The sequence below is a fragment of the Mustela erminea genome, chromosome 3, assembly GCF_009829155.1.
Source record: "Mustela erminea isolate mMusErm1 chromosome 3, mMusErm1.Pri, whole genome shotgun sequence".
NCBI classification, from domain to species: Eukaryota; Metazoa; Chordata; class Mammalia; order Carnivora; family Mustelidae; genus Mustela; species Mustela erminea.
This window is the reverse complement of record NC_045616.1, coordinates 92,292,936-92,310,546: the sequence shown is the minus strand read 5'-3', so window position 1 is coordinate 92,310,546 and position 17,611 is coordinate 92,292,936. Positions and strand designations below refer to the sequence as shown.

Sequence of the window (17,611 nt, the reverse complement as noted above, 5' to 3'; positions counted from 1 at the left end):
AACCTGGGCTTTAAGTACAAATTAGCTTGCAAGGTTGTTTTCATAATATCTAGAGAAACTTTCCATCATTTAATCCAACTGCTTCGTTTGCAGATGCAGAACTTAGAATTGCCTCCAAAAATGTTTTGTAGCATGTTACACGATTCAGAATAGTAGCTTCATGAACAAATACATTACGTATTACCTAAAATTCAGCTCTTGCCAAAACCTATCTTACCACTTCTGCAGTATTAGAGGTTTCTGGCAGTCCATTTATCATTGTGAACATTCTTTAATAAAATCTCCCCCAAAGGTAAAATCACTTTCTTTCCAAGGAAAGGCAAAAGCCTGCCATTCTAAAAACTAGTGACCACTACTGTGTCTCATTTTCAGATCTTCATACAATCCCTACAGCTATGATTGGTATAAAGCAACTTGCTTTAATTATCATTCCTATTGTTCTAGGCTGTCAAAGTTTTAATGGCTCCAACTATTCCAGAGAGAAATCATAATTTAGATATTCACTTTTGTTGGATATTTAGATCAATTCTTTATCTAGTATTAAACATAATGCTGAAATTAATATTTTCACACAAATAAAGCTCTTTCCTTCTTTCTTCTTGAATTTCTTCTTCAGTAAAAATCTAATTATAGGATTACTATGCCCTAAGATGTAAACATCCTGACATTTAGTATCTTATTTCAAAAGCATCTAGAAAGGTAATTATACAATCTCCCCATCCCCTGATTAAATGAAGAAACATTTTTATTGGACCAGCCTTCTAACATTTCTCAAGCAACCTGAATAAGAATAACCTTTTAACTTTCATTCAGAATGAAGACAGGCGTATGATTTTTAAGTCCCAAACCTAAATACTGCATTCCTAAATATGGAATTTTATTCTAAAACGTAACATTCAGAGAAAAATCACAAATCACCAGGGTGTGGGGGGGCGGGGAGACGGACATCAAAACTGGGAGGGGAGAGAAAAAAAAAAAAAGAAAACCCAGTACAAAATGACCCCAAACAAAATCGAAATTACCTTAAGAGCTACAAGCAGAGTAACTGTTTCAACTGAATAATATCCTCTGTCAACATAATCTCCCATAAACAAGTAGTTTGTATCTGGCGATTTGCCACCAATTCTAAACAGTTCCATGAGATCATGAAATTGCCCATGTACATCTCCACAGACCGTGACTGGACATCGAACCTCCTGCACATTGGATTCTTTTGTCAGGATTTCTTTAGCCTACAAATGGAGATAAAATAAACCAATACATGTGTCATTAAACAACATTAAAAAAGATGTTTACTTAAACGTAACATAGACTGAAGAGCAGACTTAGTTTAAGATGAAATTGTAGGCATCGATAATTCCATTAAAGAGCGCAAGATACAGGCAGATTCCATCTACTGGTTATGCCATTCCTGATACTTAGAAAAAACTTGTGTCAAGATGTATAATTCCATTCCACTAATCACTATCAGTTTTTAGGCCTATTAGTTGCCATCTAACTAAATGCTAAAATAGTTCATTATGAGCAGCCATATAAGAATATTGAAAATGGAACAAGACATTCAGATACCTAGTTCCTTAGCTTTAAACTTCTACTTATAATATGCTGGCACTCCAGTATTCCAAGATATGAAGAAAGGTTTCTAATTTCTGCTTAACTGGGTTTTTTGGGGGGAGGGATGGTGGGGGGAACAACAGATAAAAATTTCACCTGTATTTTTATACTTTTAATGCTAAAAATACAAACTTTTTGTTCTACAACTGTAACTATTCGATATACATGGTTTTTATAAAGTTGTTTGGTAGCATATGCATTCCCTCATATAATCACAAATTCATACATTACTTTTTAAGGGCAGCATAACACTTCACTCAATCAAAAGCCTATCAGTCATTCAGCATGCATTTACTGATCATTTACCTTACCCCCAAAACCAAAGTGCACTGAAGAACACCATTCACTTGCTCATCATCTGAGTGATAACAATGTCCCAGGCCTTGCGCTAGCCACTGGGGGACCAGAGCATACAAGATGGGTCAATGGAGACAGGGGACCACAAATAAGAAACCAAGCAACAAAGTACAGGCTACGTTAAGTGATAAAAGGAACAAAGCAAGTGGTGGAGACCCATTTAAATAAGACATCACAACGAACAAGACAGCCCATAAAAGCACAGTGCAGCACCAGCAGCAGACAATAAAATGATCAGGTCAAGTGCTAAGACATGCTAGAGTAAGCAGAGTGTTCCAGGATCACAAACTGGGACAGCTAAGAAAACTGCCTCAGGTCAAAGAATGGGTGGGACTCGATTACAGGAAGGGAATGCCAGTAGGAAATGGGAGGAGGTGCAACATAGGCAAAGTGTGATCGTGTGTATAAATTCTCAGGAAGAGAAGATCTACATGGCTGAAGCATACCACTTAAGAGCAGAGAAAAGGGTCTACTGGGGTAGGTTCAGGGTGAACCAGCTATCCTGGTTTTAGTGCTCAAAGTCTGGCATCCTAAGAAATATCTCAGTGGTGCTCAAGTAAACCAATGATAGCTGGTCACCCCAGGGAGGATACAAGGAGGAGAACAGGGCATGGACACAGACTGAAGAACAAGTCTAATCAAAGCACTATTAGAAGAAAGATCCCCTACTGGAAAACTTGATGACTGAATTTAAGATTTCAGAGGTAGGCCTATATATGTGGATATCTGAGACAGAGTAGAGTTTAAAGGCCACTAGTATTCAGTGACCAATCCACCAACAAATCTTGCCTAGTCTCCCTCCAAAACATATCTCAAATCAATCTGTTTTTATCTTTTTTGCTACTACCCCGGTCCAAGCCACCATTACTTCACCTGTATTACTATGCTAGTCTCCATACTGAACTCCCTGCTTCCATTCTTTCTGCCTCCTATCTATTTTCCACCTAAATATCCAAGTTAAGAGCTAAAAAACTGTTCACCAGGTTCCTTTAATTCACCACCGCATACACAACACCTCAGTAGGGCAATGTGTTAGATATAAAAGGCATTTAATATCTGTTTGCTGAATGAATCTAGAACTTATTTATATGGTGGTACTGGTTAAATCATCTTCAGGGAAAGCCATGGATGTCCCTCAGGACAACAGCAAAGTACAGGCCTGGAAAATGGTACCAAGTTCTCTGGAGAATGAAGAAATAACAGGTGACCGTAATAAGGAAAGGTGCCTGGATATCTAGGTAGATAAAATAAGCCCGAAAAACAGGGAATTTTTATCCTAGAGGAAGGCAGCATCCATCTACCTGGGAGGGCTATTAGAGAAAGTATAGGACTTCCTCAGGAGGAGTCAGATTTCAGTTAAGCCGACAAGGTGAAAGAAATTTGTTCTGAAAATTATTTAAAAGTATTTACTTCACACACTCTACATTTATTGAGCATTTTCTTCTATGTGCAGCTAGCATTATGAATTGGTGTTCTAGAATGTACAGTGAGAGACTGCATCAGGGGAAGGAAACACACTAGAACACGGAGTTAAATTGCTACAGCGAATTGTTGCTAATGAGCCACGCTCACTAGATTTTAAGCCACAACCAAAGGTAACAAGGACTGTTTTTTTTTTAAAGAATTTATTTATTTATTTGATAGAGAGATCACAAGCAGGCAGAGCAGCAGGCAGAGAGAGAAGGGGAAGCAGGCTCCCCGATGAGCAGAGAGCCTGATGTGGGGCTCGATCCCAGGACCCTGTGATCATGACCTGAGCTGAAGGCAGAGGCTTAACCTACTGAGCCACCCAGGGCCCCATAAGGACTGGTTTTAAGGCAGTGGTATGCAACCTTAGCCATATATTAAAAATCATCTGTGAAGCTCTTTTTAAATAAATCACACACACACACACGCGCGTGCGTGCGCGCATGCTAAGGCTACTCCTCTCTCAAGCCAGAATCTTTGGTAGTGGAATCCAAGCATCAATAGTTTTTAAGTCTTCCCTCCTTATTCCACACAAGTGCTTTCTTAGTTTAAGGGGGGAAAAAAAATTACACACACACACACACACACATATTTAAAAAAAAAAATAAAAAAAAATTTTTTTTTTAAGATTTTACTTATCTGAGAGCACAAGTAAGCACGATGGGGCGGGGGGTTGCAGAGGGAAAGGGAGAAGACTCCCTGCTAAGCAGGGAGCCCACTATGGGGCTCCATTCCAAAACCCCAAGATCACCACCTAAGCTGAAGGCAGACACCCAAATGACTGAGCCACCCAGGTCCCTCTAACAACCATTATTTTCAAGTCTCAGAAATATTTAGGGAGCCTATTTCAAGACCCTGACCAATCACTGACATCCAAAAACTAGTCATTATTTTGTTCTAAGTTTAGAAAAAAATTCTGCTATGCCTCAAAAGTGATTTATCTTAAGAAATATATATAATACATCTTGCTAGTGTAATTCCGATTTCCCATGATTTATTATTGCTAAAAAAGCAGAATTTCTTTAGGCATATTCCATAAGACTGTTTGGCATTAATACCATGTCCAGTGTTTTTAGCACCTGGCACATAGCAATGAAAATAGCCATGAATACCATGATAGGTCCCACTTCAAAGAAATTTGTAAGTTATTCAGAAGTTTTAAAAGGGCAATGACATAAGAAACCATACGGTCACAACCACATAAATCTTGCAGTTCTATGAGAAGTTAAATTCTAAAATAACATCTCTTGACACCTGCTTACCTGCAAGACTATTCTCTATGTAAATGATAAAAAGTTGCCATTCACAACTGCCCAAAGTTTCTTATTACTATCTACTCAAAATTTCTACTCAAATCATAAAAGGACAATTAAACCTAACTGCTAGTTGTTCCTTTTAATTCAATTTCGACATATCCTAATGACAAACACGGTACCTTTACTTCTATTCTATTTCTTAAGTAGGCTCCACTCCCAGTGTGGAGCCCAACACCGGGCTTGTATGCACAATCCTGAGATCAAGACTTCAGCTGAGATTAAAAATCAGATGCTCCACTGACCAAGCTAGCTAGGCGCTCTGATCTTTAATTTTACTTTTAAAACTGTGCAAGTTATAGTGACACATTCTTTGTCACATAAAAAAAATTAGCAGCAGATAAAACCAAATGTCCCTTTTGACCATTCTCCACAATCCCATTCCTCTTGGGCAAAGTAACCACCAAGAGTATTCTGATGTACATCCCTTTGAAACCCCGTTTACTACAAGTTTTACATATATATTATATGCCTACAAGAACATAATTGTTTTCTTTTGCACTTTTAAACTAGGAACTGTATTATTCAGCAGCCTGTTTCTCTCTCCAACAGTCCATCTTGGAGATCATAATGCACACATATAGACCTGATTAATTTCTTGTGCTAGAGGTAGCATAGTCCCTGGGATCATAATAAGGGGAGGGGAAGGATGAAAATGTAAAAATGCTGCAATGTATATATATAAAACTTCACAGAACAAGGTTGAAACTGGAATAAGCTAGTCCAATAATAACAGTTTAACTAAAAGTTATTTTTCTACAGTCCTAAAATTCAAACAATTTGGAGATTCACTTGAAGAAAAGAAACCTTTAGAATTTATTATTAATGTCCTGCCTTATGAGTTCAGATTCAGAAATCCTAAAATTTTCAACTTACCATCAGGTTTCCTGGGTATGGAGAACATTAAAATGTTGATAGATTTTTTTTTAAGATTTTATTTATTTGACAGAGAGAGAGCACAAGTAGGCAGAGCAGCAGGCAGAGGGAGAGAGAAAAGCAGGTTCTCTGCCTAGAAGGGAGCCAAATGTGGGACTAGATCCCACACTGGGATCATGACCTGGGCCAAAGGCAGCCGATTAATCGACTGAGCCACCCAGGTACCCAAAATGTTGATAGATTATGGCTGTCTTTTTTTTTTTTTTTTAAGATTTTTATTTATTTATTTGACAGAGATCACAAGTAGGCAGAGAGGCAGGCAGAGAGGGAGAGAGGAGGAAGCAGGTTCCCTGCCAAGTAGAGAGCCCCATGCTGGGCTCGATCCCAGGACCCTGAGATCTTGACCCGAGCCAAAGGCAAAGGCTTTAACCCACTGAGCCACCCAGGTGCTCCAGATTATGGCCGTCTTAAATCTACCACACCAACAAAAACTACTCTCATTTCCTTGTATTCCCTTCCAGCTTTTACCCACATATAGACCTCTTGCTTAAAATTGGTAAATACCTCAATTTCTGTCCTAAAGTTCATACTCATAGGGACGCCTAGGTGGCACAATAGATTAAGTGTCTGATTTGGGCGCAAGTTGGGATCAAGACCCAAGTCGGGCTCTCTGCTCTGAGGGGAGTCTGCTTTTGCTTCTTCCTCTACCACTGCCCCTCCCCCCACTCATTCGCTGCATGCTTTCTCTCTCAAATAAGTAAAATCTTTAAAGTTCATATACATGAAGCCAATGTCCTATAGCATTATAGTGATCATTTTAAAATGCCACATAATATCCTCCCAGATTAATATATGTACTGTTTATTTAACTTCCTTTCAGATTTTCAATTGTGGGAATAAAGAGCAAAATAACGCTAACTTTTTTTTTTTAAAGATTTTATTTATTTATTTGTTAGAGAGAGAGAGAGCGCGAGCACAGGCAGGCAAAGTGGCAGGCAGAGGCAGAGGGAGAGGCAGGCTCCCCGCCGAGCAAGGAGCCCGATGTGGGACTCCATCCCAGGACGCTGGGATCGTGACCTGAGCCGAAGGCAGCTGCTTAACCCACTGAGCCACCCAGGCGTCCCAACGCTAACGTTTTTTGATTACATAGTCCATAAAGTTCAATTATTCCCAACTCACATATGCAATAATGTTAGAATGCACTCATTCACATCTATTTCAAATATAAAATGTTGCCCTCTGATTTAACTGGTACTTTTTATTTTAGAGTTCAAACTTTCTAGTCTGTTTATTTACTATCAGTTATTCTTCCTTCTACACAGATTGTCCACACAATTCTTTGAGTATCTATCAACGGAGAGCTAAGTGATGCTCTTTTATATATTTTTCTATTAAAAATCTGATTATTAATTCAAATGTTCACTGTAACTCTATTTTACGAAATTAAACATTTCACACTTTAATCACAATTGAGTATATCTTCTGCCAATACAGCCATAAAGACATAAGGGAAGTAAACCTAAAGAAATACAAGAACTAACTAACTAATTGCAAACATTTGGAAACTATTTTATTTATTTATTTATTTATTTTTATTTATTTGACAGACAGAGGTCACAAGTAGGCAGAAAGGCAGGGAGGAGGAAGCAGGCTCCCTCCCAAGCAGAGAGCCAGAGGCGGGGCTTGATCCCAGGACCCTGGGATCATGACCTGAGCCGAAGGGAGAGGCTTTAACCCACTGAGCCACCCAGGCACCATGGAAACTATTTTAAAAAGCAAATTCATGGGGTGCCTGGGTGGCTCACTCATTTAAGCATCCACTCTTGCTTTTGGCTCAGGTCATGATCTCAAGTGTGGTGGGATCTAACCCAGCATCAGGCTCAGCAGGGAGTCTACTTGAGATTTTCTTCTCCAGCGTGCATGCGCTCTCTCTCTCTCTCTCAAATAAATAAAAATTTTTTAAATGGCAAATTTGCAAGCAATAATAATTTTTTTCAATACCATAAGAGAATTTGCGGCATACTGCTTTTATGAAAAATAACAGGTAGGTTTTCTTGATTTTCATTAATTTGCAAATAAATTAAGGTTCATGACAAACTAGTGTATACAGCTAGATTTTTACTTTGGTGTGATACATAATGTAGACATACATACTACTAGCCCTGGAAGCAAATAAATCTTGAGTTAGTCATCTTCAACTATCAAACCTTTCTTCATATTAGGTGTTTCTCATTAATTACATCAAACAGATGCCTCTAACGTTTTATGGAATATTTTGGTCTTCCGTATGATTACACTGTATGTATACTATCTGTGTGATTATACGATAAAAGTACTATAATCCTCCATATAATGTTCTACCAACTAGTAGTTACTACTTGGTTTTAAGGTTATAAAAGGTCAGGAATGTGGATAATTCTAAAATTGTATTAAAGGAAAATACTTAAAGAGATAAGTGGGTTGCTCATTCAGTTAGACATCTGCCTTCGGCTCAGGGTGCTGGGACGGAGTCCCACACCAGGCTCCCTCCTCAGTGGGGAGCATTCTTCTCCCTCTCCCTGCTGGTCCCCCTGCTTTTGTGCGCTCACACGCTCTGACAAATACATAAAAACTTAAAAAAAATTAAAATATTTAAGTTCATATTCTTCCACTTCTGTCAAATGCACATGTGTAGGAATTAAAAATTCCCATTCCTGCATAGAGGAAAAAAATTATATATAACAGAGAAATGTTGGTATATATGTAGTTTAAAAATTCTCACAACAATCCATCATGAATGATATGTGACCACTCTGGATGTTTCAGTTTCCTCCCTCATCTATACCAAGTGACTTGGCCTATGGTCTTTAAGGTTCCTTTCATCACTGAAATTTTACTAAAGCAATTCTTAAGCCTTTTCACTAAATCATAGATACCCAACAGAAAAAGGGTGGGCACTACTGCCAGTTTACAAACAATGGGTGGCAGACTAATGACATGCACTTGATCACCATTAGCACAAATATTTTAAAACCTTTCCCCTCTAAAGAGTTACTTCAAGTTTAAACTCCTGACTAATGAATGTGAAACCCTACTATTAGTGCAACAAATTAACAAATCCCTAAAATAATGCTATTTAGACAAAACAGTGAAAATGAGTAATTCACATAATAATAGCTTAATAAATTTTGACTGAATGAATTCCAGAACTAAATATACGCTGTCACATAGTTAACAGTACCACTGACACTCCATAGTCTTTGTGTACTACACTTTGTATATAATTCTAGCTAGGTAAATGAACTCTGTCTCCCAGGAGCATATGGAAAAGGGTTTACAATCTTCTTGCAGCCCCCTCAACATCCATACGCCCATCTGTAGTAGTAACTAAATGACCGAAGCAGAAGTGAGGACATGGAGTACCACAATAACTGGCCAACTGGTCACATACAGTTTATAAAATACATAGATTCAGATATACACAACTCTGTCACTGCCTTGTTCATCCATCCCAAACCACGCTACCGATATATAAGTAAGTAATAGTAAGTCTGTACTGTTAAGAAATTAAGCAGTTAATCCCAGATTGCGCTTTACAATTTTTTCAGAATCCATCCCCAGCCATTTACTGGCAGCCAGACCCCTATTTCAGCTGCTTCTACCACTTCTGCAGAAGCTGAAAGAAACGCTATTTAAAACAGCAAAAAACCAAAATCTTTTCCCTTCATAGTTCTAGTCCAATTCCTATCTCACTTGTGTGGGAAGTACAGCTCGAAGGTTTTTTTCAGACAAGGATGGTAATGAAGGGGGGGGAAAAAAAAAGGGAAATGAGATATGGGTCAAAAAAGTAAAAAAAAAAAAGGGGGGGATTCTCTGCCATACCAAACTTTCCCTCTCTTCTGAGCACCCTCAAAAAAGACCCTCCCTCTGTGAAATGTGTAAGCCTGATGATTCATAGACCTGTACCCCTGGGGCAAATAATATATATTAATAAAAATAATTAAAAAAAAAAAACGACCCTCCCTTCCCTTACCTCAACACAAACCTATTATCTCCAGGTTTTCCTAGCTCAACCTCCTCCAACCTAAACAAAGAATACTTCACAGGTAACTGACAAATAACTTACAATACCAGCAATATCGTCGGCCATTAAAGAGGGGTGGGGCAGAGACACCTGACAGGTGACACAAATGTTACCCACAAACTCTACCAGTGCCTCTCATGCTTTCTATAGCATGAGTTTCACCTGCCAGTATTTGTAGGCAAAACTCTTGACTTTGACAGAGAAAAGAAAAGGAGAGTTGGGGGACCTGTGTTTCCAAATAGTAGGGCTCTTCACCTTTTCGAAGCTTCCACATTAATTCAACCCAAAACCAAGTGCACTACTGCTTCATGACTAGGAGATCATGAAACACACACTGACACATACAGGTAGGTCTGACTATGGAAGCCATGATAAAAAGGCATTTTACAAACTGTACTGAACAATATAAATATTAGGTTTGCTTTCCAGGTATAAAGTTGTTTCCAGACCATGATTTGCACTAAGGATACACACAAAATGAACTGGCATTTTCTTCTCACTAATGTTATTTGAGGGGCAAATACAGCCAGCCACACTCAAAATTGAAAAATTAACTGTTTCCTCCTCCAGGACAAAGTGAGACAACACTGTGTGACATAAATAGGAAGGTTTCAAGCAATGAACAAAATGCTTTATTTTATAGAGCTGTTGATTCCACAATTCAGTTTGACTCCAATTCACCTCCATTTTTCATTAACACCACCTAAGAAAAGAGGGGAGCTGTGGAGCAACATTAGAACACTGGGCCGAGAATCTGTAAGCCTGCACATCTCACTTTAGCCCCCGAAGTCAAGTCACTTTACCTTTCTTTCTTTTTTTTTTTTTAAAGATTTTATTTATTTATTTGACCGCGAGATCACAAGCAGGCAGAGAGACAGGCAGAGGGGGGAGGAGGAAGCAGGCTCCCCACTGAGCAGAGAGTCTGAAGCTCAATCCCAGGACCCTGAGATCATGACCTGAGCCGAAGGCAGAGGCTTAACCCACTGAGCCACCCAGGAGCCCTCACTTTACCTTTCTGAGCCTCTGGTTTCCATCTATCACTGAGGACAATTACTGTCTCATAAACTTAAAAGAACTGTGTATGTGAAAATACACAAACAAATATGATACAAACATTGTTCTGCATCATGCTTTCTCTTTGTTCTCAATATTCAAATTACTATTATGGAAATGAGCCACACAACCTTTTAAATGTTTGGGTTTTGTTTGTTTGTTTTTTTTTAAGATTTATCTATCCATTCCAGAGGGAAAGAGACAGTGAGGGAGAGAGAGGGTGAGCAGGGGGATGGGGGAAGGGAGTGCTCCCTGCATGAGCAGGAGGGCCAGAGGGAGAAAGAATCTCAAGCAGACTCCAGGTTGAGCTCAACATGGGGCTCATCTCACCACCCTGAGATCAAGACCTGAGCCAAAAACAAGAGTCTGAAGCTTAACCAACTATACCACCCAGCTGCCTCCAAACAATGTTAAATTAAGCACACATATAGGCTCACAAAAATTTATTAACCACTTCATACAGAAATTTAACTTTGGTCAAACATTTTGTAGTTCATCCAGTGAGAAGGAGGGTTTGTTTTTTACCATACTCATGTAACAAATGTGAGGCCTTAGTGACTGCATTTTATTTATAGTGTTTGCAGAGCAATGGAAAAGAGCATACCTAGGTAAAGAACTCCTTTGGGGAAAGGAAAAAAAAAAAAAAAAAACTGGCTATCAAACAACATTCTCCACAAGTTTGGAAAGACCTGAAAGGACAAAGCCAAAAATCTTACCTAAATTAAACCACTGATGAAGTCACGTAATAAAAGACCGTTTACTGTAGTTGATACTATTTACTTCTTCCAATCTCTAAGTGGAAACATACCTTCCAATTATACAAATGTAGTAATGTTACTGACTACAGAACTGTACCTGAGACAAGACTGTATGCACTCACCAAAAATTTTCAACAATGAACTAAAATTATGATCCTCAAAATGACAAAGTATACTCCACATACAATCATCTTGGCTTTGATATAAATCTTAATCACACTGTGAAGGGAAAAAATGCTTAACTAGTCAACTGCAAAAAAAACCGTATTTACCTTTGTCTATAAACACACACCTAGATTCTCTGCATTTTGAACACCTACCACTATTAACTACTAATGGGAGATCATAATAATGGTCTCTGAATTTTTTAGTCACCATGACCTCTCATGGTATACTTCTATCTTTACCATTTAAATATTTCATTCAGATCACCTACCACCTTCAGGTAGATAAAAGGAAGGCTTTTGTGTTACTTTTCCTTCTTAAAATTAAAGAAACGATCAACTACTACCAAGTACCTATCTCCAACAAGTGTTTTTTCTTTAAAAGGATAATCTATTATACGAATGAAAAATAGTTCCCTCAAGATTTTCAAAATACATAGTTTTCACTAGATGTGCTATTGGCTGTTCAATTAAGAGTGAAAAGATAATTTTTGCTGTAGTTTCCTAGTACAAAAAATCATTTCAAGTCATGCATCCTCACTCATTTCACATACCTAAAAAGCTGCCTTAAAACTTAGCTTGCGAAGTTAATATACTCCGCAGTTCAAAAACTTACAAGTTAAAAAGAGTGTGAAGACTGCATAATATTTCCCCTCAAAGAACCCATTTCTTGGGCGCCTGGGTGGCTCAGTGGGTTAAGCCGCTGCCTTCGGGTCAGGTCATGATCTCAGGGTCCTGGGATCGAGTCCCGCATCGGGCTCTCTGCTCGGCGGGGAGCCTGCTTCCTCCTCTCTCTCTCTCTCTGCCTGCCTCTCTGCCTACTTGTAATCTCTCTCTGTCAAATAAATAAATAAAATCTTAAAAAAAAAAAACCCATTTCTTGGGAACCTAACTTCATATATTATTTCCACCTTTTTGGCTCTAAGAACAGAAATCTGGACATAGTAGAAAGCAAGGGAGATATAAGTATACAGTGGTAAATCTCACTGTATCTTAGTTTTACAAAGATGGGGAAAGCAATCACATTTAGCACATTCATAAATCTTCACACACCCAAACTAAGCACCCACTATTATCTCCTGCAGTCTCTAACACAAACCCTGTGCTTCTCTCGTTCATCTACTACTTACCTACTTCCAACCAGATTCAGGGTCCTTGAGACTGAATGTGATTATACCTCATTGCTTTTCATTTCTCTCATAAAAGTAAGCAATTGTGAATAGTAAGCAGGTGTTCAATATTTAAACACAACATACTAATTTAAACTGGATTATATAATCTCAGATTAGAAGGGAGCCTGGAACATCTATTTTACTCTTAGTTTCGGTAGCAAAATGTGGACTAGGTGATTGTCCCAAGGTCAGTCACAACTGTTCTGCAACAGAAAGAGGACTAGCGCCCAGGTCTAACTTGAAGTCCAGTAGTATTCTAATTACACCATTACCTCTCTTCCAACGTTTTCTACACAAATGACTAGTCACCTCACCAAATGCTGACTCGAAGTCTACATAGCACTGATCCCTAAAAGTCATAAAATCATCACTTAACAGCACCCAGAAATTAAGACTTGACAGTATACGTGAAGTAAGTTTTAAAAGCCTCTTTCTAAACCTTCATACAAACACCATCCTTATCTGATGAGGGTAAAGAAGGAACAGAAGACACTGCTAACATTAAAATTCAGCTCCAATAGGTAATTTGCCACCTCATCAACTAGTAGGAGAGTTGTTCAGGATAACGATAAATAAATCTGAATTTGACTCATTTAAATTGCAATTATTCACAGCACAGTTTCTGAAAAAGCCTGCATTAGGAGTATATACATCAAACTCATGAACCTAATTCTCCCATCAAACCGCAAACGAGTCAGCGTAACTGCTCTCTAATAACACTCTTCACTGACACAAAATGCAAATATGGTATTCCGCAATTCTTCACTAAAATGAAATACTACCAAGTTATTTTTGACAAAAGAAGTTAAACTATCTGTAGTGGAGATAAGCATTTTCTATATATTAGAAAACTGAGTCATAAAACTTCAAAAATATAACACAGCCAATAACTAAATAGGCTACCTGTTCCCCCAACCCCTAGGTAAAAACAAAAAGGAATCAGGTAATTTAAAATGGGACTTATTAAAAGCTCAATCAACAGCTATTATTACTATCCATACTTACAGCCTCAAAAATACAAACAAGTAACTTTCCCACCAAAGAGCCAGTGTACAAAATTTGCTGCTCGCAGTTTATGTTGTTGCTTTTTAAAAATAGATGGCAAAATGCCAAGTACGCTCAGCTCACAGAAGGGTTTCACAGTACCCAGTTTGAGTCAGCATAGAATTCATAGATTAAACCAACACTTGATTTCCAATCCCAAAGCTCCTTATGTGGTATGACTCACCAAATTCTCCACTTCTTCCAACTCTGAAACCCAAGTTGTAACTCCTCCCTGCACCTACCACCATGACCTTCGTAGAAACTAGGTTAGAGAAGTATTTTTAAATTCTTGTAACACACATTTTTAAGTCAGTCTCTGGAAAGGACTGCTCAGTGAATTTAACAAAACCACCAGGGACAGCAGGGCTAAAGGTCCTGGGATGCGGGTGTAGGACCTTTAGACAAGTCTTGGGGTCCGGCCTACGAGCTTGCCTTTGGGGGATTCTCTGGACAGCTCTGGAATCAAGAATGAGGCCTGAGCGCAAGTAAAAAGCCTCTTATCCGCCTCACGGTAGAGTCCTACCCCCGCATCCCAGGCCGCAGAACCCACGTCCTCTTACATGCGCCTCAAAACCGACCCCGACCCGAACACACAGGGTCTCTGTGTGGCCCCCAGCCACCTCGCCCGGCTCCAGGGCGGAGAGGCTCGGAAGCCCCGGAGTAGGGTGAACGGCGCCATTTTAGGCGGCGGTGGCGGCGACAACCAATCCCTGCGCTGGAGGCAGGGGGCGCCGGGTCGCCCGGGAGCCGCCGCCGAGCCGCGCCGGGCGCCGGTCTGGGAAGCTCGGGGGGGACCCGGGCCGGCTGCCTCCGCCATGTTGCACCCTCCCCACCGCCGCCTCCTTCCCGAGGGGCTCGGCCCGCGCCGCCTCCCGCAGCCGAAGAGAAACTCACCTTCTCGCAGAGGCTCTTGACCTGGGACTCGGACAGCTGCTTGCACTCGTTCAGCTGCTCGATCCACTGGTCCAGCTCCTTGGTGAACACCTTCTCGTCCATGATGCCACCCGCCCGAACCGGCTGCCGCTCCGCGCTCCTCCCGCGCCGCCGCCCGCACACGGGCCACACGCACACGCCGCCGCCGGCTCCCGGGGTACCTGTGTGGCTGCTGGCGGCTGCTCGGCGCTAGCGCAAACCCGCGGACTCTCCCTGCAGCACCCGGCCACCGGCCGCTGCCCACCTCCGCTCGATCTAGCCCCGGAGCTCGGCTCTCTGTAATGGCGGCCGCCGGCGTGGTGACATCACGCCCGGCGTCAGGAGGCGGCGGGGTGGAAGGGCCGGGACTAGAGCTGCGCAACTGCAGAGCCAACCCCGGTCCGCCGCCAGAGCGGCTTGTGGGGGGGCGGGAACCAGGGGCCAAGGCGCAGGCGCGACGTAGCCGGCTGGTAACTGAGGCACCTTCGCCGGTAGGGCGTGGTCGTCCAGAAGGGAGGGGTCCAGAGAGAAAGGGAAGACCCAGGCAAGGCGAGCGCCGTTCTTACAACAGAGAACCGGGTTAATTCCGGAGCACAGCGTACTGCGCGGCGCGGGCGCCGGCGTGGCGCAGACACCGCCCCGGGGTCGGAGGGTGTTGGGGGAGAACCTAGTTGCCGGAGACTTTTTCCGTAAGGTGAGCCGGCTCTGCGCTTTACCCCGCGTTTGCATCCAGGTCACAGAAACTAGAGTTGTGACCCCGTGGTGCGCTGGAGTTGCATGGGATACCCAAATCTTTGGGGGCAGGAACGGGCGCCTAGTGGTAGCCCGGTTGGGGTGGCCGCCTCCGCCTCTGGGCGTGGCAGGCACCTTCTAATTAGGTCACTCGTGGGCGGAGGAGGGTGTGTCTGCCCTGGGAGTGCCGCGCGGTGCACCTGACAACCCCCCCTCCCCGCACACACCTGTCCTCGGGCCTAAGGTGGACTGTGGGGCGCGATGCCTGCGGCCGAGGCTTGGGCTTTTCCCTGAGCCTCCGACCGCGCGCCTGGCTTCCACAAACCCCACGCAGCCTCGCCCGTTGTTGCCTCCCGACCCAAGTGTGCGCCTTCCTATCCCTCGGGCTCCTAGTGGGAACGAGGAAGGGACAACACCCCCCTCAACCCCTACCTTCTCTGGCCTACTTTATAGAGGGGCGGCGACCCGGCGGTGTTAGAAGCGGCTACAACATGCGCTTTAAAGAAAGCTCAGATACCTTAGGATAGGATCTCGGTCTGGCTATGAATCTCTTTGGGGTTTGTGAAATGTTTTCACATCCCCATATCCCTGCATTCACATAAATGTTTGGCTCCTTAAAGCTGTTATGTCCTGCATCCCACGCTTGGGAGAGAGAAGGGTTATCCAGACAGGTAAGATACCCTGCGCTGGTGGAAGCTTGTATTCTCCCTATAGTCGAGGTACAGATAGAAGAGAGAGGATGATGTCCACAGGACCTGGCAAATGTAACTTTCCAAAGGACATTTAACCTTAAAACGCAAGGCAAGAGCTGACCCTGGTCACTGATCTTCTAGACTTCCTACCCCCAGTAGCAGTTCACTCTGCTGAACCCAGCTGCTCACTACATCTCTGACGGCATCATCCCAACCAAAAGGCTGAAGAAAGCTCTGGAGGCCTGGATCAGCCGAGGATGAGACTGAAAATTGTCCTTCATCCAAAACAACCTGCCTAGCGAGGCTGACTGGCTTGGCCTTCCTAGACTGAAAATGACAATTCTGCTTTCCCTTCTATCTCCCAGCAGCATGCCCAAAGGAAAGTGTCTCAGATCTACTCCCCCAAAGGCTTGTGACATAATTTACCAGACTTGGAAAAAAAATTATTTTAGCCCAAATTCTGAGCATGTTTTGCAGTTATCATCCCCAAATAATAGAGGAGTAAGAGTTAAGATCATGTAGAATGTATGAGGAAAAAATCATCACTCAGTGCTCATGATTATAAAGCCATGCCCAGTGAGCTGTTCACTGTTGCCCTGTACTGTGTGAGAACTGGTTCTGTCTCATAGGGTAAGAAGCAGACAAGCACTCAGAAAAGAGAAGGGACTTCCATGGTAGTGATCAGGATTTGAAACTTTATACTCCCAAGTGCAGGGTCTCAGCCACACTCACACAACTGACCTCCAAGTACTGAAATATGGAACAGGGTCAATATGATTTCCCTTTGCCTGAGTTATCTTAACTAGTAAGGTAGGGGTGATATTAGTTTGGTTCATTAAAAAGTATTGAGCACCATAAGGGCTGCATTTATTCAGTGTTTCAGAGGTCCTAGAATGGGTGCAAATGTGTACTAGGACATCAAAATTTTTGGCATCTACAGCAGCATTTTACAAAGTGCCTCCATGGACCATAGTTCCAATGAGAAACAAATTCCTTTCAAAAGGAAATTTAGAAAATGCCATATTGTCAGAAGTTGTGTGGTTAAAAAAAAAAAGCAAACAAAATAAAAACTTAATGGGTATTACCCACCCTAAAAAACAGTATTGAGCACCTACTATGTGTTAAGATTAAAAATGAGTGGGTTTTTCCAAAGTAATGTGAGCTCCTGGTTGGTAGCCCTAATGTAGGTATTATTTTCTCTTGATGCAGATTACTTGGCTCACCACCACAAACTAGAGGGAAGATATAATTATATATACTTAAAACATCCTGCCAAATAATTAGATGCCATGACTTAACTTCTTAAGGAATGAATTCTAGGAAGCTCTTATTAGCATTCAAGCCATGAAGTAAAGCATATGTGATTACAAACAATACAGAACTAAATCAGAATG

At 41.6% G+C, this 17,611-nt stretch overlaps 1 protein-coding gene across 2 annotated transcripts in view; it reads right to left on the bottom strand.

Annotated features, from left to right (window-relative positions):
• LOC116586568 (serine/threonine-protein phosphatase 2A catalytic subunit alpha isoform) overlaps positions 1-17,611 on the bottom strand; it is a 133,647-nt gene that overhangs the window by 7,218 nt on the left and 108,818 nt on the right. Inside the window, exons 1-2 of one of the 2 annotated variants that reach the window (XM_032336715.1) lie at positions 14,776-15,104; positions 1,023-1,232 (exon numbers count right to left, since the gene is read on the bottom strand). In XM_032336715.1, coding sequence (XP_032192606.1) covers positions 1,023-1,232; positions 14,776-14,877 — 312 coding nt within the window. In that variant the 5' untranslated portion in view covers positions 14,878-15,104. Of the gene's footprint in view, positions 1-1,022; positions 1,233-14,775; positions 15,105-17,611 lie in introns of those variants that run through there. The other variant, XM_032336716.1, reaches the window with a different exon arrangement.